This window comes from Protopterus annectens, chromosome 2.part2 (assembly GCF_019279795.1).
Source record: "Protopterus annectens isolate FY-2018-M chromosome 2.part2, PAN1.0, whole genome shotgun sequence".
Lineage (NCBI taxonomy): Eukaryota > Metazoa > Chordata > Ceratodontiformes > Protopteridae > Protopterus > Protopterus annectens.
The window spans coordinates 471,110,505-471,138,234 of record NC_056730.1 but is presented as its reverse complement, the minus strand read 5'-3'; the positions used below and the strand labels follow the sequence as shown (position 1 = coordinate 471,138,234).

Here is a 27,730-nt window from a genome sequence, read left to right as displayed (position 1 = left end):
AAGACCAGTTCTAGAAAATGAACTATGAGGTCTATCAATACTGCAGTGTAAGTACTGTGTGCTTTCATATAATTTAACACATAATCAAGTCCTATATCATTAGGTATTACAGTAAATAGGGATTGAATGTCAAAAGTCACAAAAGTACAACTAGAGATTCTATCATGGTGTCCAATACATTCATACAGATCAATCAACAATTTCTTGGAATCCTTCAAGACTGTAACATTGTCATTCAATACACATCTCAGATGTTTCTCCACAAAAATTGAAAGGTGTTCAGTTACCCAACCACGGCCAGAAACTATGGGTCTCATGGGTGGGTTCTTCATATTTTTGTGTACCTTGGGGAGACCTTGTATAATCGGTATAGTGGGTGTATAAATCATAAGGTATCCATATAGCTCCTTATTTATTAAATTACTTCTAAGAATGTCATAAAGCGTGTCATGAATATATCTGACTACAGAGTGAACCTGTTCCATGGAAGTAGGTTCATAGAACCTGTCCTGTAACATGGAGGACATAGCCTCCGTATAAAATGACATATCCAATACTACAACTTTCCCACCTTTATCAGCTGGTCTAATTATAATGGTAGGATCATTCTGCAATTTTCTCAGACAATGACGTTCCCGAAAGCTCAAGTTATCCCGCCTCTTCTGTTTTTGGGGTCCCAGTTGAGTATTATAGTATCTATACAATTCCTCCTCTGTTAACTTAAGGAATGCTTCAACTAATGGGTGGTGAGTTGGTACAAAATCACTTAAATTCTTAAAAGCAAACTTCCTGCTCTGTGCTGATTCTTTCTCAGAATCATTATAAATGAATCTAAGCATTACATTCCTACAAAAAACTTTTAAGTCCACCATTGTATCAGTCAATTTGCTCTGGCTTTTAGGAATAAAATTCAAACCTTTGTTTAATAAACTGGTATCATCATCTGTTAGAATAATGTGGGACAAATTATAAATTAACGCTTGTTGTTCCACATTCTCTTTAAAGTCCGATGGGGCATAAAATCCCCTGATAATTTCCTCTTCTGTCTGCCCCTGCTCTTGGAGCGAGGTCTGCGAGGACCTTTCTCCATGCGCACTGGCAGAGGAAAAGTCAAATCCAAACTTGAGAGCTTGCTGGAATCAGTCAAAGTAGTAGTTTTCTTAGGTTTGACAACAGGCTCTGATCCTTCTTTTGTAGAAAAAGGTCTATTCTTAACCACATGTACTTCAGGATATAAGTTGTTTCTAGTACATGTACTGGGATGTACAATATGAATAACATCCACAGAGTCCTTGCAATTGTCTGTGGTTGTCCCAGCGACAGGTGGTATTTCTTCCAAAATACATGCATCATTACTGATGGTGACCCCCCAGTACAAACCTGGGCAGAGTCCATCTCCATAGGAGTAATGCTGTTATGTCCATTCAATTCAACACTCACATTCATGTCATTTGTTACACTATTACTTGTAACATCGTTGATAAAATTAAAGTGTGTAGATTCCTTTATTTTCCTAGGAGGCATGGGGGTAGAAGGATCCCTATGTATCTGATACGTTGTAGAGGAATCCTGCCCTGTTCTGGGCCATAAGAATACAATGCCCAATTTAAAATCATTAATATCCCTGGTGGCTGTGTTTTTTCTGCTGTAAAAGTTTTCGTTCATACGCTAGCACACAATCTAGCAAGTTCTCAAACAATGGTGCAACCACCTTATCCGAAAAATTACTAAGCAGCTCCTGCTGTTTGCGCTTGATATTATCTGTTAACCTAACCTCCTCAGGGAGGAAAAAGTCAATTAGTAGTTGCAAATACTTGCGACTCACCTCAATGTTTAGGCGTTGCCATTTCGCGAGTAAATCTGGATGCTCCTTGCCTTGATTTGGTATATTAAGAACCCTTAAACCTCGCGGAATAATATGTTGTTCGAGGCAGAACTGGAAGTGTATCTGCTGTGTTTGTAAGCATTTGAGCCTCATGAAATCCTTCTCCATGCTATCCAAAACTGCATGTAGTCTTTCCGAATTCAAGGTCGGCGTCATGACATCATCGAAGGTCGGCGTAGACTCAAAAAACAGAGATGCACTGACAGTTTCTTTTAGATACTGTTGGAAGCGTGCCTGCAACGCTCCAGTCCCACGGTCTTCACTTCTCGGGACATAATCCAGTTCAAGATTCGCCATTACCCAAGAAAAGAGTCTTACTCTTGCTGGCAAGCAGAAAAAATGTACTGAATGAAAAAATAAAGTAAAGTAAAATCCACTGCTCAGCAAGCAAACGCTGACCCGGGGATACAAGGATAATGAGATTATACCATATATGGAGGAAGCATACATGTCACGCACCACTTCAGGTGCACCATACTTTGGACCCAGGGTCCAAGATCAAACCGTTGGATATCATATGTTAAACAGATCTATTAAATTTTCTACTCTGTATACTTCTGATCAATATCAGTTAAAGGAAATTATTAGCAAACATTGGGATATTCTCCTGGTTGATGATGACTTGAAACGCATTGTGGGGGAGACACCAAGTTTCCTATTTCGGAATAAGAGCAACCTAAAGCGATTGCTTTGTCACCCCAGACATGATAGGATTATGAAGAACACTGGTCACACTAAACCCTGTGGTCACTGCAACTTCTGTTCATTTATTGATAGCAGTGAGGTATTTATACACCCGGATTTACACACCATTTTCTCCATCAAGGCAGATGCAGATTGTATGACACCTAATGTGGTGTATTTAGCTACTTGTCAGGCATGCCCGAGTTTCTATGTTGGTAAAACTAACCGGCCGTTAAGGGACAGAATGAGAGAGCATATTTACCACATGAGAAAGGGCACTTTACACAATGCCTTAGCAAAACATATAATCACCAATGACAATGATCATACTTTCTTGTTCCGGGTCCTAAAGATAATTGTTGTGAATAACAAGGGTGGTAATACTATGAATCTTACTGAATCTAAGGAGACTGACTGGATCATTCGTTTGAAAGCTGATAGGGGGCATGGGTCGAATGATAGAGCTTCTATAAAACCTAAGCTGAGACAACGCAGGCACATAAAATTAACTATCATTTATTTGTATATGTTCTTGATTATGTATTTTATCAATATTAACTTATCAGAATGTTTATTTATATGTTTTTAGGTCACTATGCAAGTTTTATATATTTTTGTCTTACTTTACATTAACATGTTTATATATGGGAGAGTTCTTTAAATTCTCCAGTATTGCTTTTAATTGTTTAAATTGTTTTAATTGATTTATTGAGCTGCTTATATAAGGGGAGGTTTACTGTGACTTTTATACAAGGATCTGAAGAAGCTGTAATGGTGAAAGCGCTCATCCGTATGTTATAAGTGCACATTCTTGGAATTAAATTTGGAGTTTTGTTCTTACTTCTGCTGTACTCCGCTTCCTTTGTGACTTACATTATTGTACCATATCAGCTCTCTCTTTCCCATGTCCACATTTCTTTTTTACACCTTTCAAAAATCTCTAGATTTTGTTCTTTATATTTTGCACTTCCTTAGTTGCTTCTTTTTCCAAATAGCTCAAGGTTTATTGGGCTATATAACGTTTTTCATAAATATGTTGTATTAATGAATACATTTTTTTATTTGACACTTCAGACAGTTTTTCTAGTGGAAGTATCCTTCTTTCCTCTATTTTCTCTTAATCTATTTGTATACCTTCTGTCTGGAAATTCTGGGCTTCTTGCATAATAGTAACAATACATACATTCTGTCTTACCTCAATAGTCCACTCTATTGTCTTTATGGCACTTTTCTGCCCATCAGTTTTTGTGATTTTTGTGGACCACTACTTCCTTCTATAACAAGGGGGGCCATCCTCCTCCTGGGCCTGGCCTAGCTCCAATGTAGGAATATTTCCATGTCTTGGATTATACACTTATTATTTCCAGTCCTGGCACCAGTGTGCCTACCAGGATTGGGCACTTTTTTATCCTAGGTCTTGTGCACCCAGTTATTTATTTTTTTATTTTTTAACCTGCTTCTGTCCATGACATACACTACATAAAATACAGTCTGTATATCTGTGTCATCTTGGTGAGATTTTGTCGAAAAACAGGGTCCACCTCATGAAAGTATTCACCAAGACTTGAGGATGAATTCACTTCCAGCAATACTACTCTCTTTTGCTTGCTGACTTATGCTCTGCTTGAAGTCACATAACCTAGTCTCTCTAATCTCAGACACACAATGACTATCATTTTCACTACTCGTATTGCTGCTCTAACTGATTTAAATACTGTACACAGTAGTGGTTTCGACTGACTACATTCTTAAATATTTTTGTTTCCTTTTGTACATAAACTATTCCTTAGTTTTTAGTGTGCTAGTTTATTGTACAAGTTAACTATTTTTTCCACTTCTTTTCCACGTAGGTTAACTTCTGATGGGAAAAGCTCTCTAGGTTCACATGGTGGTACTACCTTGTATTCTCAATGAGATGGCAACACCGATCATAAGCCTATGCAATGATCCCTTATTAACTGGTTCAACAGCAAAAAAAATATTACTTAACTCTTCAAAAATTAAAACTATACTCTTTGGAACCTCCACTAAAAGGCAAAAGATCCCCAAACTCACTTCTTTATTTTTGAGCACCTCAACAATGACATTGAGCAGGTTAACACCTTCATACATACACCTAGGAGTCTGGCTAGATGCCCCACTTAAACTTGCATTGTCGAAAACACCCAGAAAACTATAAAACTTCCTACTCTTCTAGGCCAACAAATTCCTCTCTTTTCTCTCCTGTTCAACAATAAATGCTACAGCAAAGGGATTCTTCTAGCTCAGCTTGAATACTGCTGATGTATTTTATCATCTGCCTCCAAAAGAAACTCTACCACAATCCAAACTATCTTCTAAACAAACTTGAATACTGCCAGCCTCTTGTAGCATCTGCCTCTAGTTACACTTATCCCAAAGTATGAACATTACTGGCTGATGGCTCAAAAATGAGCCAACCTGCTCTTTGGCTACCAACTTTTCCATCTCCTGAAAGAAAACCCCTACCCGTTTCCTCCCAATAGCTTACTCAGATGGCCTCCATCACATAACCTTAGATCTCATAGCCACTCAGGGCTTCTCTTGCAAGCACCTAAAAATCAGACTTCAGTGCTTTAAACACTCCCCTTCTACCCTTGGACCCAAGCTCTGAAGAGATCTTTCCTGAAATCTTAAAGACCTCTAACTACTCCTCCTTTAGGGCACAACTTAGAGAACATCTTACAGCAGAAGCTACTTGTAACTGCTCTGCTTCATGTCACATAACATAGTCTCCCTAATGTCAGACACATACTGCCTATCATTTTCACTACTGCATCTCTTCTCTAACTCCTAATATACAGCTGTTCTAACTAATTTAGATACTGTACACAGTGGTTTCTGTTAACTGCATTCTTAAATGCATTTTTTTCTTTTGTATATTAACTATTCCTTAGTTTTTGGCGTGTTTGTTTATTGTACAAGTTCGTTTTATTTTTCCACCTGATGTGTTCACATTCTGGTCTGAGACCAGAAATTGGTCCAATTGAATCACTGGTATACCCCAGTTAAACTGTATAAATAAGATAAAGGTTTTACTTCCTAGAAATGCAGAAAAATATAAAAAATGGGATTCCATCATACAAAGTACCAGACTAGGAAACTAGGAAGCAAAATTACAAATGGAAGTCAGCTATGGTATGAATTATCATCCACGAAGTTCAGTAAATGAAGATAAGGGAAGTAAACATTGTGGGAAGAAATATCCAGGGAACTGTTATGGCTAGGCTTGTACAGGCCCTAGGGCCGATAGCCTAGTACCAACCTATGAACCTATAAGATCAACAACAAGAAAAGAATTAGGAAGGCATATGGCTACATCAGTTTATACTATCAGGATATAGTAAGTGTAACTGTTTGCCAGCTAAGAGTTTCTGTCTGGTTGCTTTTTTGTAACAACTGTGCAGTTGTATGCTGCTAGATGACAAGACTCTAGGTAAATAGTACACAGCACAAAAGATGATGAAGGAAAACATAGTCCTATTACATTTAGTCGACATTACTGTTTGTTGTCTGCTGACTTAGAAGAAGGTTAGTAATTTAACTTTACCTGCTTTCAGCTTTACTTCAGAGGGCTATAACATGGCTGGAACTGAAACATGCTAGCCTTTTCAGGATATTTTACTGAATGACAGAAATATTTCTGTGCTTTCATAATAATGACATGCTTTCTTTTAAAATCCACACAAATAATCACCAGAAGCCTGCAATCTTGAATCTTAGGAACATCATATCTCACAAAGTTATACCCTAAATCAAAGATGAATATTGAACTAGAACCCACATTCACCGGATTTTCTGATGCTATACCTGTGTGCATCCTGCTGAGTTGTATATACTGTTGCCAGTATATACAACTATCACTAGAAGGTATGACCATTTTACTCAAAAGTTGTAAAAAAATATGTACCTCGAGTCCTTCCTTTTGCAAATCCTGCGCCAGGTCTCTACAAAGCTCTTGACACAAGCTATATTGTTCTTCCGGCTCACTTACTTCAGAAAATGTTCTAAACACAAGATATAGAAACATTTTTAAATTCAAAAAGTGGTGGCATTAGTACACTGTAGATTGTCAGCACAGCATGATTTAACAAAAGAGATTGCTGATGAATGCTATTCATTTTTTTAACTCCTCAAATAACTCAAAAACACAAACGTTTTCACTCACCCAATGCTGTCTGACAGCTCTCTTACTTCATAACACAGGTAGAAACATCCCATTCTCTGCAGCTTCATCCATGCAGTCAAGTCCTATACTAGTTATTTACAACCATTTAAGCTTTGCTATGTCACTGCATGCATAACTGTATAAAAACTGAAGTAAAAATGTTATGCTACATCCACGTCCGAAACCTAGTATGTCTGCACTTCATTCCATGAAAACATATGTCATGCAGATACACAAAATCCCACAGTGCCATTAGTTACACTAAAAAAATTCTTATGTTCTGTCTCACCTTCAGAAAGTACTAAAAGAGCCAACAGTCCATAAACCACAGCATGCTTCAATGTACATGTTTATTTAATTCAATAAAGAAGCATGCATATATTTGTGTGCTAGGCCAGCTAGTCCGTACTCAGGGCTATATCGCTGCACGCAAAAGAGCTAGTCTATGGGAAAATTGGATTGGCAGCCATTCACTAGTAACACTGCACATCATGATATGTAGTGTTACCCAGAACAAACATTCAGACAATACAATCCTCAGTTCATGGTGAAATGGCCGTCAGGAGAACATTAGAACTTAGAATCACGTCTTTCAAGACCTCTGCTGTCAGCTACAGCCTTATACAGATACTTAGCTGCATAACAAAGTCCATATATGCAAAGCTTTCACTGGCTATATGGTACTGTGCAACAAATGCAACGTACAGAATCTCCAATTAACTCTCCAGGGAATGTATGATATAAATTTCAAAAATATGTTGGAAAAAATGCAACAAGTAATTAGACCTCTGCTGTCAGCTACAGCCTTATACAGATATTTAGTTGTATAACAAAGTCCATATATGCAAAGCTTTCACTGGCTATATGGTACCGTGCAACAAATACAACATACAGATTCTCCAATTAACTCTCTAGGGAATGTATGATATAAATTTCAAAAATATGTTGAAAAAAATGCAACAAGTAATTGCCTATCTGTGAGATGCTACCATACGCCAGTATATAAATCTTCCAAAATCAGAAACTTGGAAGCTGGTCAAATTAACTAGTAGGAAATGGAAGAAAAAGAAACCAAGTGCTAGACACAGCCAATACATTTTTATTGTAATTTATTCACACTCCAATTTACCCTGGCAATTCAATTCAAATTCACATGGAGCTGCAGCCCATATCTGGCACAAAATGGGTGCAAAGCAGAGAAATTAATCCTGGACAGGGAACAAGCTTATAAAGGCAGACACACACACACACACACACACACACACACACACACACACACACACACACACACACACACAGTCTATCTGGAAGATAAACACTTTACCTACAACACACATTTGGGCCATGAAAGAAACTGCAGCACACAATGAAACCCCATGCAAACAAAGGAGAAAGTTCAGACTTTGTAAAGAAGTCACCCCAGCCAAGTAACAAAATGACCCAAACACTGTGAGGCAGCAATGCCAACCACAGTGCTGCCATTTTTTTAAATATAAGGAAAAGTTCAGATAAAGAAACTGCACTAATTTGGATTAGTAGGCCAGCTAGTTGAATTAGACACAACTATATTCAAGATCAGTGAAAATGTTAATACTGAACATTTTAAATTACTGGGATACAAACAGTAGGTTACACAGCAAGTAATCCTTCTAATCAATTCATTTATATAGATTCATATCTGCCCTGGGGCAATTATAAGCCTAGCCCGATTCTGTATGGCTTACGCCACCCCTTGATTTGAGTATACTGTGCCCTTTTTAAGGTTTAGTTTACTGTGCCTCTGTCTAATAGTGACACGGGAGTAATCCCTGGGACAAACCTACGATCCCCCATCCACTTATCGAGATTCTTCTTGAAGAGATTCAGTGAGGTGCTCTGCCTCACATGAACTGGAATTCTATTCCAGAGCGAAGGGAGCCTCTGGGTTATGAACCTGTCCCTCCAGGAAGTTCTATTTATTTCTGTGCTGAGGTTCAAGTCCCTCGAGCGTGTGGCTCTAAGGGATTTAGATTTACTGAGGTGGAGCATGTCCATTAATTCTGGATTTGACATAGCTTTGTATGTCAGGCATAGATCGCCTCAAGTAGGCGGTATGCAACTGAGTAGAGCTGGAGTTTTTTAACCGAGCAGCATATGGCATCTGTTTGAGACCCTTGATCCTCTTGGTGAGATACTTTTGGGGTCTTTCTAATTGCTGTAGGTGTCGGGTAAGGTACATCCCAAAAGGGCATTGTATTCTATGATGGGCCTGATGAGGGATGAATAAAGGGCACGATTACCTCTCTTGATCTAGATGTGAAACCCTTCGTGATGAGGTGGGCTATGTAGAAGGTCTTTCTAACCACTTTGGCAATGTGGTTTTCAAAGGAGAGATTGCTATCAACTTGGGTCCCCAGGTCCCTAATAACTTTCTCTGTACTTAATGGGTTTCCGCCTATGTGGTAATTTGTGGGCACATTGTTTTGCCAAAGGGTATGACTATACATTTTTGGCATTTAGCTTTAAACCATGGCGCTGGCACCAGTTATCTGTCTCTGTGAGACCTTTTTGAAGGATGTTTGTGTCAGCTGGAGAGTTGATTATGGCCCAGTTTGCAGTCGCTCTGCGAACTTGGTGAGCCATAGTCCTCCCACGCTTGCCTGTACCTCGGAAAAGTATATACCGAACAAGAGTGGTCCCAGGACAGAACCCTGTGGGACGCCACTTGTGACCGGTTTCGAGTCTGACATGGCTCCAGCAACTCTCACTCTGTGGGTTCTGTCTTTGAGCCAGTTTGCACCCATCTTGTGACATAGGGGTTTATATTTAAGCTGGATAGCTTATCTATGATGCCCGAGTGGGGTATTGTGTCAAATGCCTTTGCAAGGTCCAGATAGGCTGTGTAGACTACCTTCCCTTCATCTATGGCTTTGGTGACTGTTTCAAAGAAGTCAACCAGGTTCAAAAGGCAGGATCTGCCCTTGACAAATCCGAACTGGGTAGGATCTAGTGTCTGTAGGTCCCCAATGTCTTTGTTTATGAGCTCCATGATGATCCTCTCCATAGCCTTGCAGACTAAGCTAGTCAGGCTTATGGTGCGATAGTTTCCAGGGTCCATAGAGGCTCCACCTTTGTGGAGTGGGACCACTGTTGCTGTATGCCATTCTGTGGGCACATATCCTGTAGTGAGGCTGAGATTGTATAGCTGTTTTATTTGAGGGATTAGTTCCTCTTGTAGTTCATGTAGGAAGCAATCTGGGACGCCATCTGGTCCCATGGAAGCAGTGTTTTTTGCTTTGGAGAGGGCAGCCTTCACCTGAGCATCTGAGATGTTTGGGAGGCAGCCCTCTGCCGGGATAGATACTTGCTCTTTTGGGGGGGGGGTGGAGAAGTTTGCACTGAACCTGTCTGCCAGGATATTGGCGATGTCTGTGGGTTCCGTGTATTTTTTGTCGTTTAGAATCAACTCAGAACAAGTCTGGGAGTTGCATCCCAGGTTTCTAACATAACTGAAAAAAGCCTTATGATTGTCTTTGGTGTCCTGTGCAATTTTTCTCTCGAGGCTGGCCTTGGAGGATTTTATGAGGGATTGTAATTTTTTGCTAGTACTGATCAGAGATGCCTTCCCTATTAGGGATTTTGCTCTATCATGTAGTAGCTTCCTCAAGACAACCAACCAAAGGAAATAGCTACTGCTGAACTTAAAAATGAACAAGGCCTGTGGACCTGTCATCATCACTAATTAAAATAAGACAAAGAAAATGCCTAAATCTACTTTTTTAATAAACACTTATCCTAATAAACTTTAATTAGTGAGTGGAAAACAGTTATGAAGTTTGAGTAGGAAAAGTGAGAAGGGAAAGAAGAATGCACGTTGTACTGACAAATTACTGCACTGTAATTGATGGAAGAGATACTGAAAAGACTATGTTTGACTGCATTCTAGATAACCTGGTAGAATTAAGGCCAATATGACACCACACAATTTGTATTCAGAAAATGTTCATCTACAGTCATGAATTCGAACCCTTTCCAGTGCTGAAATGTCTCGTGTTACAGACATTGTATTACAGGTGCATATGGTATTTTATTCTTTTATTCTCCATAGCAACAGTAAAGATTACTGATATACATATCCAAAAATGTTTCTGCTCCTCAAATCTTGAATCCATCCTGGCTTGGCTTAGTGATATGCAAGCTATCAAGTCCATCAGCAATTACTTCTCAAAAAGAGTTCCTGGACTTTCATCTGTTTTTATTGCCCAATAAGAGGAGACAGCAGGTCAGGAGATCTGACACTTCAAAAGATATTCCCTTTTCTGTTATATTCAAAAAGAGAAAAGTCACACATTCTTAAGGTATGAGAACAACACTGACAGCAGATGAACAAGAAACAGAAAGAAAGAAAGAAAAACATAACATTCTAACTGCTCCCTTTAGCCTGGCATTATACCTGGCTTCAAAATCCTACTACCTTCCCAGGGGTACTAATGTGCACACTCATGACACAAGGGCACTGCTCTCTCTCCTTGTTCAACCGTAGTCTCATACATGTGACTAGTGGAAGTTACCTTACAAACAAGGCTTAGTGGAGTTAAGTGCATAACTCTGGACTACATAATATATGCTGTACATCTCTTTCTCCAGAAGGCATCAGCAAAATCACCAGACTTGGCTGAATTCCTCCCCACAAGGTGGATGAACCAGTGACATTCCACATATGTGTTATTAATAACTCTTAACAACAAACATCCTTAAAGTGTAAGAAATCTAAAATAATTTACGTCAAGAGGGGGACTTCTGGTATGGCAATGATTATGTAGGTTAGCTAAGAATAGAGATCTGGGTTAGAATGATTCCAAAAACAGGGGAAACAAAGCCGGTAATTCCTCAAAACCGATAACTAAATTCAATTGCTAAAGTACTTAAAAGGAAAACAACAGGATATTAAAGCAGATTCCCCAACCTGCTGACTCTTCCAGTCCCTGTTCTTTGATAAAGCTTAAAAAAATCACCCTTGCAGCTTTAAAAAATAACCCACTCAACTGTTTTCCCTGTTCTGCTTCCTAGCTTTCTATACTGTTTTTGTTTCACTTTGCAAACCAACTTGAAAAACCTGTAGCTGGCTCTGAAATTATGATGTCACATCTGCCATCTGCTCTTGCTCTAGCTATCAAGAGGTTTCCTCCCCCAAAGTGATGTAATCCCCGCCTGATTTGCATGCTGTATAGAAGAGCTAGTGTTCCTCCCACATTGTGATGTCAGACCTGCCTTACCCAGCCCACTCAACCTAATAAAATTCATGTGGTGTGTGGAACTCCTTTTCATTGTACGTGTATCCTGTCGACTGCATTTGTTTGAGGGACTACTGAAAAGTTTGGATTGCCTGCATCTTCGTCTGCAGTTTTTGCTTCATTGGTAAGATAAGTCTTCCTAGTGAATTAAAAATGTAATTCTACACACAGCCCCTGTTTGAATGCACTTCTATCCCTATTTTGTGCTGCCTGATACAGTTTATGACTCTTCTGAACAGGAATACTCTCTTCCTCCCTATGAGGATTCTGCTGCTGAAGAATCTATCCCTTCAGCCTCTCCTGCTGAGGATTATTATTTTGAGGAAACCCTGCATACCATGAGGGAGCACATCCACTGGGAGAGCCAAGACTACTCAGAATCTAAGAAAAGGCTCAGAGACTTTCCTTTACTACCTCAGCACAGACCTCTTGCTGTCCCCCCTGTTTTAGACATTGTAGGTGATGTATTTTCAGAGTCCGGCCTGTCTCCTGACTCTTTACCCCCTGCACCTGTTAAGCCAGACAGATACTACAGGGTTCCAGATTCACGTAAATTTCTTTATAAAAACCCTGCTGCTGACCCAGAAACTATTTCTCAGGGTCCCAAAGGGGTCAAGGCTTCCACTGCAAAAAACCCTATCCCCTCTGATAGGGATTCAAGGGCACTGGACAGATGGGGGAAAAGGTTTACACTCTGCTACCTTGGCTGAGAGGGCTTTAAATTGTCAATTTCATATGCTTAAATATCAGCAATACTTAATGTCACTGCTTAAACAGAAAATATTAACAAATTCTGAATGTGCAGAAAACAAGGAAATGCAGGATTTATTGCATGCAACTGAACAAGTGGGAAGGCATACTTTGCAATGGGGTTTTGATTCTCTGGAGGCCTCTTGCAGGGCCGCTGTTACTGGTTCTGTCATTAGGAGGCATGCTTGGTTAAAGGAACAGAATCTGCCTGATCATGTTAAAGCAAAATTATTAGATGCTCCATTACAGTATGATACTTTTGTGTTAAAGCAGAGGAGGTGTTGAAGAAAATGGAGGACAAAGCAAAATCTATGCAGACAGTTAAGGATTTCTTACAGGTGCAGCCACTCAGATTTAGCAGGAACTGGCCCAGAAAGTATTGGTCCTTTCCAGTGTCAGACAGGCCACAAAGAGGCAGATACAGGCGTCCCAGAGGCAGATCCCAGCCCCAAGGCTCATACAGGCCTAAACAATGGGGTACTTCTACCTCCAAAAGCGGAGAAGACAAATCACAGCTATACAGGAAACAGTCCCAATGACTTTCCTCTGCCTGCACCAAGCACTTATCTTTTGGCAGCCCCCTTAGGGGGGAAAACTATCACTTTTTTCACAAAATTGGCACATGATCACCCAGGACAAATGGGTCTTGAATATAGTGTCTCAGGGCTACAGGTTCCACTTTCACACCCTGCCAAGGGCAAAAGGTATGCCAGAACTGCCATACAATCAATGGGCAGAGGCACAAAAGCAAGTTTCATCCCTTATGGACATGAGGGCCATTCAGCGAGTACCACAGCAAGAGCAGGGACAAGGATTTTACTCGACTTTTCTTGGTACCCAGAAAGGACAAAGCCTGGTGACCAATACTGGACCTGTCTATTCTAAACACATTTCTGGACGTTCCAAAATTCAAAATGTTGACTCTGCAGCAGCTTTTGCCCATGCTGGGCAAGAAGGCTTGGCTTGTAACTTTGGACCTAAAAGAGGCATACCTGCATGTCCCAATCAGACAATCTTGCAAAAGATACCTCAGATTCATAGCTGGCTCAATGCACTACCAATTCTCTGCACTGCCCTTTGGCTTTATCTACTGTGCCCAGGGTCTTCACAAAATGCCTGGCATCAGTAATTGCATTTTGCAGACAGAGGAATTCAAATATATCCTTACTTGGAAGACTGTCTTATTCAAGCAGAGAACAAGGGCATTCTACTAAAGCATCTGGTGTTTGTAAAAAGATTACTAATTTGCCTAGGGTACACAGTAAACGAAAATAATACCCTCTCAAGAGATAATATTCCTGGGTGCAAGCTTAAATACAATTGCCCAGATGGTTTATCTCACGCCAGACAAACAAAAGGCAACTGACTTCTTACTTCAAAATGTTGGCAACAAAGACCCAGTTATCTGCAAGAAAAATTCTGCAGGCTTTGGGCTTCATGGCATCCTGCTAATTCCATATGCCAGACTGCATATGAGGAAACTACAATGGTATCTAAAAGGTGTTTGGACTCATCATTGCCACAGCCTGGAAACATTAATTACCCTCATTCCCTGCCTGCAACAGGAGTTTCGATGGTGGGCACAGGCCTGTCACCACAACAAGGGACAGCCATTCACTTTACTCCCAGCCAGGCAGACACTAACAACGGATGCATGAGATTATGCCTGGGGGTGGCCCACATGGCAGAAAAATGTATTCAATGCACATGGCCCGCAAGCCAGATGCATCTTCATATCAATCAAAAAGAGATGCTAGCTGTTCAACAATGCAGCACAACAATGCAGAAACACTAAAAGACATCATCTGGTAAACAAAGCAATGCTGTCTCACAATGAAAATAGGCTTGACATTAAACTTTGCCCTTGAAACTCGCATTCGTTGAAACCCACACCACATCCAAAGAAAATGCATCTGGCCAGTGGTGGATAAGTGTTGGTGGAGTGAACTCTCATTACCGTCTGTGTTCTGAGTAAATTCATTTTACTTTTTTGGTTTGTGTTTTTCTTTGTTTGGAATTAGCGTCTGAAAAATTCCATGTAGATAAGTTCTTACCACAGTAAACATATATAACAAAAAAGTGTACACTTTTTATTTATTTACTTAACATTTGTTAACCGAGAAAGTCCAACTTGGATCAAAGCCAATTTTCAGCAGAGGCCCGGGGAGAAAGGCTCCAGATTCTGATATTCTGAAGTATATGAAAATATCCGGTATGGATAATGTGAATTCAATAGCAGGAGCTCAGACAGAATTCACATATTATGCCCAAAGATACAATAATTGGACTAGACTACATATAAATTAAATTTCACAGGGCATGGTATTTAATTGAAAGTTTTGAGACCCATCTAATAGCTACACAGGATCAAGCACAAATAAAAAGTAAGACAAAGATGCAGGGTAATTATGTAGAAATGAGATACTGGTGCTTTTCTACTCATTTATTTAAAAACAGATGGATTTAAAGGGACAATCCCAGAGTTTATAATTCGGGTCGACACTAAAGATCATTAAAGTAATGCCCACTTGTTCACGTCACTCAAATCCCCACCCACAGCATCAATTTGCCTATAAACATCCTGTATATCTTTTGATCCAATCTTGCTTTGGCTCCAAATCTCAACTGTGCCTTAGCTTTGTATTCCTCTCATGTTGCTATTAGGTTAACGATTTGCTGCTTCTTTCCTCACATCCTGTCTCCACATGTAATCATTTTTTCAGCTGGTTAATAAGTGAAGTTGCCCTAAATTGTTATGTTGGTTAACTGTCTTTTTTAATAAATTCTTTCTTATATATGTGCTGATAGATTCAGCTGTAAACCCGAGCAGGCAGTTACAGTAAATAACTGCTGAATGGTCCCATTCTGCTGTTTGCATTCAATTCAGTATTTTTTCATACTTCTCAAGCTGTACAATATCCATGAAGTTTGTCTATTATTTCTGGTCTGTTTTTCATAAAATTGTGCTTTTCTGGCACATTAGTGGTGAATCTTTCAGGACTGAAGTTAGACGTTACTGACAGGCATTTGTTTTTAAAACTTCATGACCTTTAGTAAATTCAGGATAATGTAGAACCTGTAATTCCATCAACTGACTAATTTGTAATAGTAAGGTTTTAAAATAGTCCCTATGTTTATATGTCTTTGTCCAGATTTCCTGCTTTAAAAAGTTAAGAGGTATGTTTCCAGTGTCCTTGTCAGACACTAAATCCAACCTCTCACGAGTGTTCCTTTTCCACTACGTTGTAAGGTTTTTATGTAAGAATTACAATTTGTCCCTAATTTCATTCTTTTGCCTCACATCCCCCACCAGCCACCACTACTTTAAGTGTGTTCAGACTTCTTACTCTAAGAGCCTTAGAGCAGATGGTAAGCAGGAGTAATTCTGTGACACCTACCATATGACATATGTCTTCCACGCACGATTGTTACACTTATAAATTCACCACATTAAGATATAACTTTTAAAGGGGTTAGATGTTTCAATAGAATGCTTCTCAACTGCTCCTGCCGTTAAAGGTTTGCTGTTTAGAACGATCGTTCATTGTGGACCATTTCTATAGCAACCGAAAGGAACGATCATTCTAAATGGCAAAGTTTTACTGGCAATAATTGATAAGCACTTAATACTGAAATGTTGGTCCCAAGTACAAGACTGAAATTAGATAGTAATATAATGTGATTCGATAATTAAAATATGCATAGCATGGTTGTTTTCAATACATTATAGGTGTCACTTTACACAGAGCAGAAGACAGTGCTCATCTACCACTAAATGAGAGTTAGACACATGCACATCAAGTGACAATCCATTGAGAAAACTTTCTGAAAATGAAAAATAAAACGTTTGCTTATATATCAATACAGATGTAAAATCATGTTTGGTTATACAGCAGTATAGATGTGAAATAATGCTTCCTTCTCTGGGATTGTGATCATACTGTGCAAGGTATTAATATACACCAGTTGATTAAAGAGAAGCATTGCAACTAAAAGCAGAACTCTTTATGGCTTGGGAAGAAATGCTGGAAAAAAATCTAATTTTTTTGCAGGTGATGGTATACATTTTTCTATTCTGAGGATTACTTGCATGGCAAAGCTCTAGATATATTTACTTGTTTCACAGGCTCATAGATAGGTTCATAGATTAGTACTAAGCTAACTGCCCCTGAGAGCCATTTTAAGCCTAGCCAATTATCCCTTGTGAGTCTCAAACCCTGCACCTTGTGCTTGTAAGGCAAACACCTTAACCATTAGGCCACCCTCCCACGGTCCAAAATAATCAGCCCTGCCAAGACTCAAACCCAGGACCCAATACACAACAGTCAGAGCAATGTACCACTACACCACTTCAGCTGTAAACATAGAACCTTGCACACCACTAAGCCATGCCAGATATGGGTAAGGGAACTAATTTGCAGACCTTTTTCAGAAAGCCATGATCCGGGCAGCATGCTGTAACACATGAGCATAAAATGATATGCAGAATAGAGAGTACTCACTAACAAGGTGAAGATAAATTTGTTTTCTGTTTACAGTAAGTACATTTAAGGCAGTCATACAACCACTGGTCATTATTATGCCTTTAAAGGAAATACGTAACTGCAGTGTCAGCTGTACGAGATAGGGACGGCTTGCACCTATCATCCCTGGGCTTTTGGATATTGGCAAAGGCTCTTGCTACCCCCATAGTGCCTTTTTTAGGCAAGGTTCAAAAGACAAACCCACCTCCATAGGTATCACAAGGGATAAGAATCTAAGAGTAGTGCTACTCAACTCCAGAAGTCTAAACCTCAAGATGCATGCACTCGAAACTCTCCTTAGCATGGAGAACATCGATATTTGTGCAGTAACAGAAACCTTGTTCAAGGCTCCCCAGCACTACCAGGTTATACCTCATACCATGCTTTTCGGCCCCAAAACTTGGACCGAACCACAAAAGGAGGGGGAGTATTAATATTCATCAAAGATACCCACACCTCCAGGTTGGTGGCACAGCACGAAGCATCAGAGACTATCCATGTGCAACTAACAGTGGGTAAAACTGCCTTCCAGTTTATAGCCTGCTACAGACCACTCTCCCAAACCCTGGAACCCCACTCGGCCTTCCTGAGAACACTGGAAAATATGAAGGTCTCTCCAAACACCATTATATTGGACGACTTTAACTACCCAAACATAGACTGGGAGCATTACTCTAGCTCCAACACCCTAGCCCAAAGGTTCCTACAATTTATAAACTCAAATGCTATGGAACAACTTGTTACCACTCCCACAAGAGGGGAAAACATACTGGACCTGATCATCACCAACATGGGGACTCTATGCTCCAGACCAGAAGTGTATCCCTCACTGGTAAGATCAGACCATAAACTAATCTCACTGGATATTCACATCCTGACCCCACCCCCTGCCCAGAAAACCACAGTGAAAAACTTCTCTAAAGCAAATTTCACACTCCTCAAAACCGAGGTGGAATCCTTCAAAGCCCCCGGGCCTGTGGAAAATACAGCCCAGACTGCAGAATCCCTTATAAAAGCATTCTATGAACACCTTCAGGAATAAAACAAAGACCCAATCCTCCAAAGGCAGATGTCCTGTCTGGTGGACCCCAGCCATAAACAAACTATAATAGAAGGAGGAAGCTACTACATGACAGAGCAAAATCCCAAAAAGGGAAGGCATCTCTGATCAGTATTAGCAAAAAACTACTGGTACTCATAAAATTGTCTAAGGCCAGCTTCGAGAGAAAAATTGCACAGGACACTAAGGATAATCACAAGGCTTTCTTTAGTTATGTTAGGAACCTGGGAGGGAATTACCAGATATACTCAGAATTAGGCCAAAATGACAAAAAAAAATACACCGAACCCACAGACATTGCCAACATCCTAGCTGACAGGTTCAGCGCAAACTCCCCCCCCCCACCAAAAGGGCAAATATCTATCCCAGCAGAGTGCTGCCCCCCCCCCGACATCTCAGATGCTCAGATAAGAGCCGCCCTCTCCAAAGTAAAAAACACAGCATCAATGGGACCAGACAGTGTCCCAGGCTGCATCCTACATGAACTCCAAGAAGAGCTAAACCCAAACATAAAACTACTGTTCAATCTCAGCCTTACTACAGGTTATGTACCCAAAGAGTGGCGTACAGCAACAGTGGTCCCTCTCCACAAAGGTGGTGCCTCAGCGGATCCTGGAAACTATCACTCCATAAGCCTGACTAGCTTGGTCTGCAAAGCTATGGAAAGGATCATCATGGACCTCATAAATAAAGATATTGGGGACCTAGAGACACTGGATCCTACCCAGTTCGGCTTTGTTAAGGGCAGATCCTTGAACCTGGTCGATTTCTTTGAAACAGTCACCAAGGCCATTGACGAGGGGAAGGTGGTCCACACAGCCTACCTGGACCTCGCAAAAGCCTTCGATACAATACCCCACTCGGGCATTATAGATAAGCTCACCAGCTTAAATATAAACCCCTATGTCACTAGATGGGTTGCAAACTGGCTCAAGGACAGAACCTACATGGTTAGAATTGCTGGAGCCATGTCGGACTCCAAACCAGTTACAAGTGGTGTCCCACAAGGCTCAGTCCTGGGACCTCTCTTGTTCGGTATATATTTGTCGGAGGTACAGGACAACACGGGAGGACTGTGGCTGGCGAAGTTCGCAGATGACTGCAAACTAGGTGCCATAATAGACTCTCCATCCGACACAAGCATCCTCCAAAAGGGCCTCATAGAAACAGACAACTGGTGCCAGTGCCATGGCCTTAAGCTAAATGCCAAAAAGTGTATAGTCATCCCCTTTGGCAAAAACAAAGTGCCCACAAATTACCACATAGGTGGTAATCCATTAAGTACGGAGGAAGTAATTAGGGACCTGGGGACCCAAGTTATTAGCAATCTCTCATTTGACAACCACGTGGCCAAAGTGGTTAGAAAAACATTTTATATAGCCCACCTAATCATGAAGGGATTCACATCTAGATCAGGTGAGGTCATCGTGCCTCTCTACTCATCCCTCATCAGGCCCATAATTGAGTACAATGCCCCTTTTGGGATGTACCTTACCAGACACCTGCAGCAACTGGAAAGACCCCAAAAGTACCTCACCAAGAGGATCAAAGGGCTCAAACAGATGCCATATGCTGCCCGGTTAAAGAAACTCCAGCTCTACTCAGTGGCATACCGCCTGCTCAGAGGCGATCTGTGCCTGAAGTATAAAGCCATGTCCAACCCGGAATTAATGGACATGCTGCACCTCAGAAAATCCAAATCCCATTGAGCTACGAGCTCGAGAGACTTGAACCTCAGCACTGAAATAAATAGGACATACTGGAGGGCAAGATTCATAACTCAGAGGCTCCCTTCACTCTGGAATAAAATCCCAGTCCAGGTTAGGCAGAGTCCCTCATTGACTCTCTTCAAGAGGAATCTTGATGAGTGGATGGGGGATCGTAGGTTTACCCCGGGTATCACTTCTGTGTCACTGTTAGACAGAGGCTCAGTATACTGACCTCGAAAAAGGGCATAGCAAAATGAATTTAAAATGGGTGGCGAAAGCCAAACACACTCTGGCTAGGCTTATAAATGCCCTAGGGCAGATAGCCTAGTATGAACCTATGAACCTATACAGTTAAGTAAACCAAGATGCTTCGCCACACTGCTCTTCCATCTCATCTTCTGGAGTCACAGAATTTCCATCATGTCATCCACTTCCAAGCCACATGCTATCAATGAATCTATATTGAGTGAAACAAATCCATTTTCATTTTTGGCAGGTGTTTTCTTCTGAAACCAGCTTTCACTCAAAAAAGTTATCCCAGGCAAATCACTTGGGCAACTGTGTTCCAGCCAGCCAGCAATTTACTTTTTCAAGATATGCTAAGGTTTATGGCTGGCACACAATGAGCAAGGGCCCCTTTCTTGGTCACTTCAGTATATGTGACCATATCAAATATAGCCAATTTTATACTATTATGTGGTTTGTCCTGACATGTGTTGAGCCTGTTTGTGTTCTCCTATCCCAAGGATACTGGGCCCCATATGTTCTATTTATTTTCTAAAACAGATTGCAATCACTTAATTGGGTGTTATCAATGGACTTGTGGATGAGTAAGAGATCCGAAAGAAATGGGCATGCTGATGGTCTATATGCATTGCAGAGGTAGCCTCTAAGTAGCCAGTATGACACCAAGGAAAGGGACAAGGCTTTGAGATGGTCTGCACAGCTTTTATTATTTAAGAACTTAATGTTTTTTTCTTTGAAAAAGTGTTGTGGTAATTTCAGTTGTGGCAAGTGTGGCAGTTTGGTCTTTTTGGGATTTAGGATCAATAGGTTGTGAGAGAGCCATTGTTCAGTGGATAGTAAGGCCTGTTGGGTCAGGGAGTGCAGTTCAGGAATGTTATTTGAGATGGATATAAGTGTGTAGTCGCTGGCATACTGAATAAGGGAGGATTCTTTGCATGAGATGTAAAGATCATTGGTGAAGATGTTAAACCAAAGGGGTCTCAAGATGGAGCCTTGGGGAACACCAGTGGAGATGGGAAGGAAGGGTGAGGAGGATGAGAGCCATTTTACAGACTGTTCCCTGCCAGATAGGTAACTATTAAACCAGGCAAGTATGGTGGGGGATAGGTGGAGATATGCGAGTTTGGATAGTAGTAGAGGATGAGAGATAGTATTGAGGGCTTTGGAGAGATCTAGGAAGAAACAGGAAATGAGTTTATTGTTGTCTAGGGCCTCTACAGTGATATGAGTGAAGGAGAGGAGGGCAGTGGTGGTGGTGTGGTGAGGACGAAATCCATGTTGGGTAGGGGTAAGTAAGTGGTGTGTGAGGAGGTGATTGAGAAGCTGTGAGTGAATACATTTTTCTAATATCTTGGGGAGGGGGGACAGAATGGCAATGGGTCGGTAGTTTGAGGGGTCAGTGGAGTTTCCACCTTTATGAAGAGGAATAGTGAAGAAAATTTTCCAAAGGGTGGGGACAGTTGATTCCAGAATAGATTGATTAATTAGTATAGATATAGTATAGGCAATTGAGTCAGCAGCAAGTTTGAGGAATGTAGGAGATAGATGGTCAGTGGAAGGAGAGCAAAGTTTTAACTTGAGTAGTACAGATTTGATGTAAATAATGGGAACTGGCTCAAAAGAAAACAAAGTTGTGTTAGTGGGACTTGGAGGGGTGGGTGTCAAAGTAGAGTTTGGCTTAGAGGTTACCAGATTTTGGATGGAAGAGATAAAGTGTTTATTCAGGAAGGTAGCTGTTTCCTGAGAGGAAGAGTTAGGGTATGGGGAGGGATTAGAGGGCTTTCCAGGATAGAGGATGTTGTTGAGAGATTACCAAAATTTTCGAGGATTGGATTTGTTAAGCTGAGCAGAGCTATAGTATACCTTTTTGTCATTAGTTGCATGTTTTTTTGCAAGGTTCGTCAGTTGCCTGTATTTTTGAAGAAAAGATGGTTGATTAGTTTTAGTCCAGGTTTTCCAAGCATAATCTGTTTCATAACGGACCTAGTCTCTTTGGAGAGCCAGGGAGCATGATTTGATTTTACTCTGATCTTCCTAGAGGGAGCTAAGGAGTTTAGAGTATTCATGAAGATGCTATTGAAAGTGCTTACAGCATCATTTAGGGGGAGGTGTTTTAGGATGGACCAATCTATGTTGTAGAGAAGGGAGTTAAATTGGGATGAATTGAAAGTCAACAGTCTTTGACCTTGCTGTCCTTATGGAAGGAGGTGTAACTCAGTATGGCTGGGGTGTTCTTCACAGACTTGAACCTGGTCTCCAAGACTGTACATACATCTGCATCTTCCATGGTGAGGACTGCTTCCAGTGAGTGTACTTTCATGGCATAACTCCCGGCATTGAACAGCATAACCCTGAGGTTTTTTATATGAATTTAGTATGTTGGGAATCTGTCCTTGAGACACTACCTAAAAAAGGCAGTATGAGGTTTACAAGAGACTGATCCAATAGCTGAATTCCTAGGCTGACAGATGAAGACCATCTATGGCAAAGCATTGAGACCTGTCAAACATGTCGTTCCAGGCTGACAGATACTACATCCCATCAGAATGACAACAGAAAATAAACCTCTTATTTAAGTCAAGCCTTTCCTGTTTGTATTGAGGCATCATCCTAGGTGAAGGTACACTGATACTTAAGGCTAGGGACATACCTGCCTGAGACACACAGTCTGACAGCTCAATCATGTCTCTCTTCATATATTCCACAGAGGTATGTCTCAAGTTGTTCACACCAACATTCACTATGATGGAGTCATAACAGTAACTGCTGTTGAGACACTTGAGTGCATGCATGATATGGTGTACCCTTGCACTTGTCAGACAACTGACCGTGACCTTTTACTTATCTAGCCTGGTGAGAGGGACATCTGTGTGTGTCACACAATAGCATCGCCTATGACTAATATGTTTAGGTTTGTGTTCTGCCTTATGGGCTTGACAGGTAGGACACTGGTGATGTGCAACAGTTCATCCTGTGTTCTGCAGCGGAATTATTTCATGTTGCATTTTTGTATTTGCGTGGTGTCTGGTATTTAGGTATGTTTCTGGTGAGGACCTCCATATATGTCAGTATGTGTGAAGTGGGTTTCAGTGGTGGTAGAGGTGAGGTGTGCATGCTGACAACCTGCTCATTGTCATATGTACTGGCTAGTTTTTGAGAGAGCATCTCTTACTATTTGAGTTTCTGTGGACTAGGAGTTGAAGGGTGTCAGTGAACATGAGGCAGTTGCTACACTGCTTCATGAGGGCCATGTTGACCAAGCTGCCTTGACAAACAGTGGTAAATTGACCCTCCATAGTGTTAGGTTATGTGGTAAGGAAAAGAGGTCACACTTAGGAATGGATAGTGGGAAAGAGGTGTGTTGGTACCTCAGAGGATATGCTTAGTGTTCCACCTGACTTTAAAACAGGGCCTTGAAAAACCTCTGGAGGACTACAAGCAAAGTGCTAAGGAAAAATTTAACTAGCAAAACATTTTGGTCTATAACCATTGCTATGCAGCAGTGCACGATGGTGTGCTACATGCAAACAATGAAGCACTGCCCGAGATGGGAAAGCACTCACCTGTCCATACATCGAGTTCACTGGCATTGTGTTTTCTGGTGTCAGTCCTCCCTTCCTCCTGCTTTGGACTGTATTGTGTTTCTCCAGCAAGGTCAAACTTTGATGCAAATGGTGAAAGCCTGTTTGTCTTATCAAGAGCCATCACAAATGTTGTGTGCTCATTGTCAGATTTCACAGTTGCTGTGCATGTTACTCATTTTACTAGGCATATGTGAGACACAACATCAGCCTATCAAGCATTAGCTGGGTCAGTGCCTAGACAGCCAAGGTTGGTTGACAGCTCTACAGTACTCATTGTGCCTGTGTCAGCTCTTCTGCCCTTGAGGGGTCCAGAATGGATCAGGAACAATACAAATGGAAATGTTTATGTAAGAATTAAATATGACAAGGTTATAGGTAGATGAGGCTCAATTACTAACAGTTAGGATAGGAGGAGATGAGATAGCAATTGTGCGGTGGAACCAATTTACAGGAAAGTACCCAGGAATAGATGGCATTCCTGTGGAAGTTTGGAAAAAAACTGATAAAGATTTGAAAGGTTTGGTTTAACAGTATTTTAAGAGGAGAAGTACCACCATTCTGGAATAAATCAGTAGCAGCTGTAATACCTAAAGAGGGCAAGATCCATTAGCTCCAATTTCATACAGGCCCATTTCAATACTGAACCATGATTATAAAGTGTGCATGTCTATAATTGCTAAAAGAATGGCAAAAGTAATGCCAAAATTGATAGATATGGATCAATGTGGTTGTGTGGAAGGGAGGCAAACATTTAACAACATTAATAGACCATTGATGATCCAGAGAGAAGCATAATTTAAGAAAATACCATTGTTGTTGGTGGGTCTTCATGCAGAGAAAGCACTTGACAGAGTAAGCTGGGACTTTCTGAGCAGAGCAACGGAAGCATTTGCATTTCCTGAAAAAATTATAAAGCTGATTAGGGGAATATGTGAAGGATCAGAGGTGAAAATTAAAGTGGGTGGGGTCTTTCCTTGATAATTTCTGCTTGAGCAGAGGAACCGGGCAGGGGTGTCCTCTTTCCCTTGATTTAATTGTGGTATATTTAGAACCACTGACAAAGAAAATAAGGGACTCATCACTTCAAGGAAATAATTGTTATGGTAGTCAACAGAAACTGGGTTTATTTGCAGAAGATATTATTTTGTAACTGTCCAAACCCGAAAAAGACATTACAGTGCTGTGGAACATTTTGAGACAGTTTCAGATCTTTTCTGGATACAAAATAAATGAAGCTAATGAGTATGGATTAAAAATTATTTATGAGCATGGATTAAAAATTATTCTAATGCCCTTGCAACTCCCACTCTAAAATCACCCACCCCATCCAACCACTACCTTTCTTTCCACTCCACTAAGTACCTTGATTATAGCAAGCACAGATGCTCATAAGGCTAGTACGTATTATACAGCAGGAACTTCTTACTGAAACATTTGTTAATGTCTGTTATGTACTTCACAGATAAAGATTCTAGTTGTCTACTGATGTACTTTGTTCTTCATCTGTAAATATGTTGTAAGTAATTGCTATGTTATATTGTTAATCACTATGTAATCCAATGTAACTACTGTCTATTTATTTTAAATGTGGAGCTTTTCTCCCTGGGCCTCCGCTGAAAAGACCTACGTCCAGTCGGACATTCCCAGTCAACAAATGTAAATAAATAAATAAAGCTAAAACAAAGGCCATAGAGGTAAATTATTTACCAACACATGAACTGGTTCAGGAATAGCCATATTTATGGGGACATGGTAAAACATAATATTTATGAGTATGGATTAAAAATTATTCTAGTGAATCAGCAATGGAATTGTGAGAAGAGAGTAAACGAAAGATAATAAAATAACTGATAAAATGGACGCTTCATTACATGGACATGGATAGTAAGATGCAAGTAGTTAAAATGTTTTTGGTCCCTTTAATCTTATACACAGGTCAGGCATCCTGTATCCTTGGTAATCTGTCAGGGTCGGTAGAAGGATTTTATAACAGCCATAAAGATTCTTCATGGTGGTTGCAAGAGAATTCATAGCACACAAAAGTGTCCAGGTCTCTATTAAAGTACAGTTTTGTACCTACCATAAATGTAGATGTTCGAGTGTTCACACTGCTGCAGTCATTATACTTGGGTTATCCTGCCATCAGGCAGTCCCGCAGTCGGCCAGAGTTCCAAAGTCTTGGTCTGGCGTCGGTTGCTGTCGCTTCTTCCCTGACGAGAGTGCGCCAGGGGTATATAAGATGCATCCAATGCCATTTTCTTCAGTTTTTCTTGCCCCAGATGTCAGGTGCCCCCAAGGAGGTAGGCAATACATATTGCTAATAAAAAATATACATATAAAATAAAAAAAAAATACCTTCAGTTACAAGCAAATACACCACAAAGGTTGTATAGGATAGAAAGGTATAGATAAGTCCAGCTAGTTCAGAGGGGATGGAGGGAGGGTAACCTGGACTGCAGCAGTGTGAACACTCGAACATCTATATTTATGGTAGGTACAAAACTGTACTATGTTCATCGTGTTACACTGCTGCAGTCATTACACTTGGTAGAATCCCAAAGCTAAGGTTGGGTGGCTGGTCTATAAAGAGTTAGGATTGGCTATGAGGCCCTGCAGAACTGCAGTGGCAAATCCTGCTCTGGATTTAGAGTAAAGAGGCAGGTGGTAATGCTTGGTAAAGGTGTGCACTGAACTTCAAGTTGCAACCTCCAAAATTTCCTTGGTAGGTACTCCTCTGAGAAAGGCTGTTGAAGTGGCTGCTGCCCTGGTGGAATGTGGCCTAATGTTATTTGGGACTGATTTTCCATGCTGTGTGTAGCAGTAACGAATAAAGTGTCCTATCCATTTGGATATAGTCTGCTTTGAGATAACCTTGCCCTGTGATCCTGCAGCATATGCTACAAACAGTTGCTCAGTTTTCCTGAAAGCTTTTGTTTCGTCCAAGTAGAAGCGTAGCTGCCTGTGTATGTCCAAAGAATGCAGAAGTTTTTCCCTGTTATTCTGGGGGTTTGGATAAAAAGTTGGCAAATGGATGGTTTGGTTAAGAGCCACACTAGATATCACCTTTGGCATAAAGGTAGGGTTTGTCCTTAAGGAAACCCTGTCCCGATGAAAAAATTATAAATGGTTCTACTGCCATTAATGCCTGTAGCTCTGAGACTCTTCGTGCTGAAGTTACTGCCAGGAGCAGAGCTGTTTTCCATGATAAAATTTTTAGATCGGCTGTATTGGCTGGCTCAAAAGGTGGTAGTGTCAGTTTTTCCAAAATGAAATTGAGGTCCTAAGTTAGTGTCGGTGCTCTCTGGGGCGGTCTTATGTTTTTAACCCTTCTGAGGTACTGCTTTAGCAAGAGATGAGAGAATAAAGGAGGATCAGTGTTGTAATGTGCTGGAATGGCAGAGGCGTGGAGCTTAATTGATGAGAAGGATAGGCCTCTGTCCAGCATCTCAGTTAAGTATTGTAAAATCTGAGGAATGTTTGGAACAAAAGGGTCAAAGCTTTCAGCCTGGTTCCAGGCGCAGAATCTCTTCCATTTTTCTGAGTAAGCTTTCCTGGTGCTAGGCCTCCTGGCCTCCAAAATGACATCCATAACAGCTTTAGAGAGAGGTGTTGCCTGCTTGACTAATGTATCTGCCATGCAGCCAGGTTTAGGGTTTTGAGCTAACCGTGCAGGATCTGATTGTTTTGTTGAGTCAGAAGGTGTGGAATTTGAGGCAAAATCCATGGTGGGCCTTGAGCCAAGTTCCTTAAGATAGGGTACCAGTGCTGGCGTGGCCAGTCTGGAGCAATCAGGATCATCTGTGGTTTTTCTTGCCTGGCTTTTAGGAGTA

At 40.8% G+C, this 27,730-nt stretch overlaps 1 protein-coding gene across 1 annotated transcript in view; it reads right to left on the bottom strand.

Moving 5' to 3' along the window:
• The window catches only part of POLK (DNA polymerase kappa), a 1,256,064-nt gene that overhangs the window by 358,823 nt on the left and 869,511 nt on the right, over positions 1–27,730 (bottom strand). Inside the window, exon 10 of the mRNA XM_044064442.1 lies at positions 6,498–6,594. Within this exon, the coding sequence (XP_043920377.1) occupies positions 6,498–6,594 (97 nt within the window). The remainder of the gene's footprint in view (positions 1–6,497; positions 6,595–27,730) is intronic.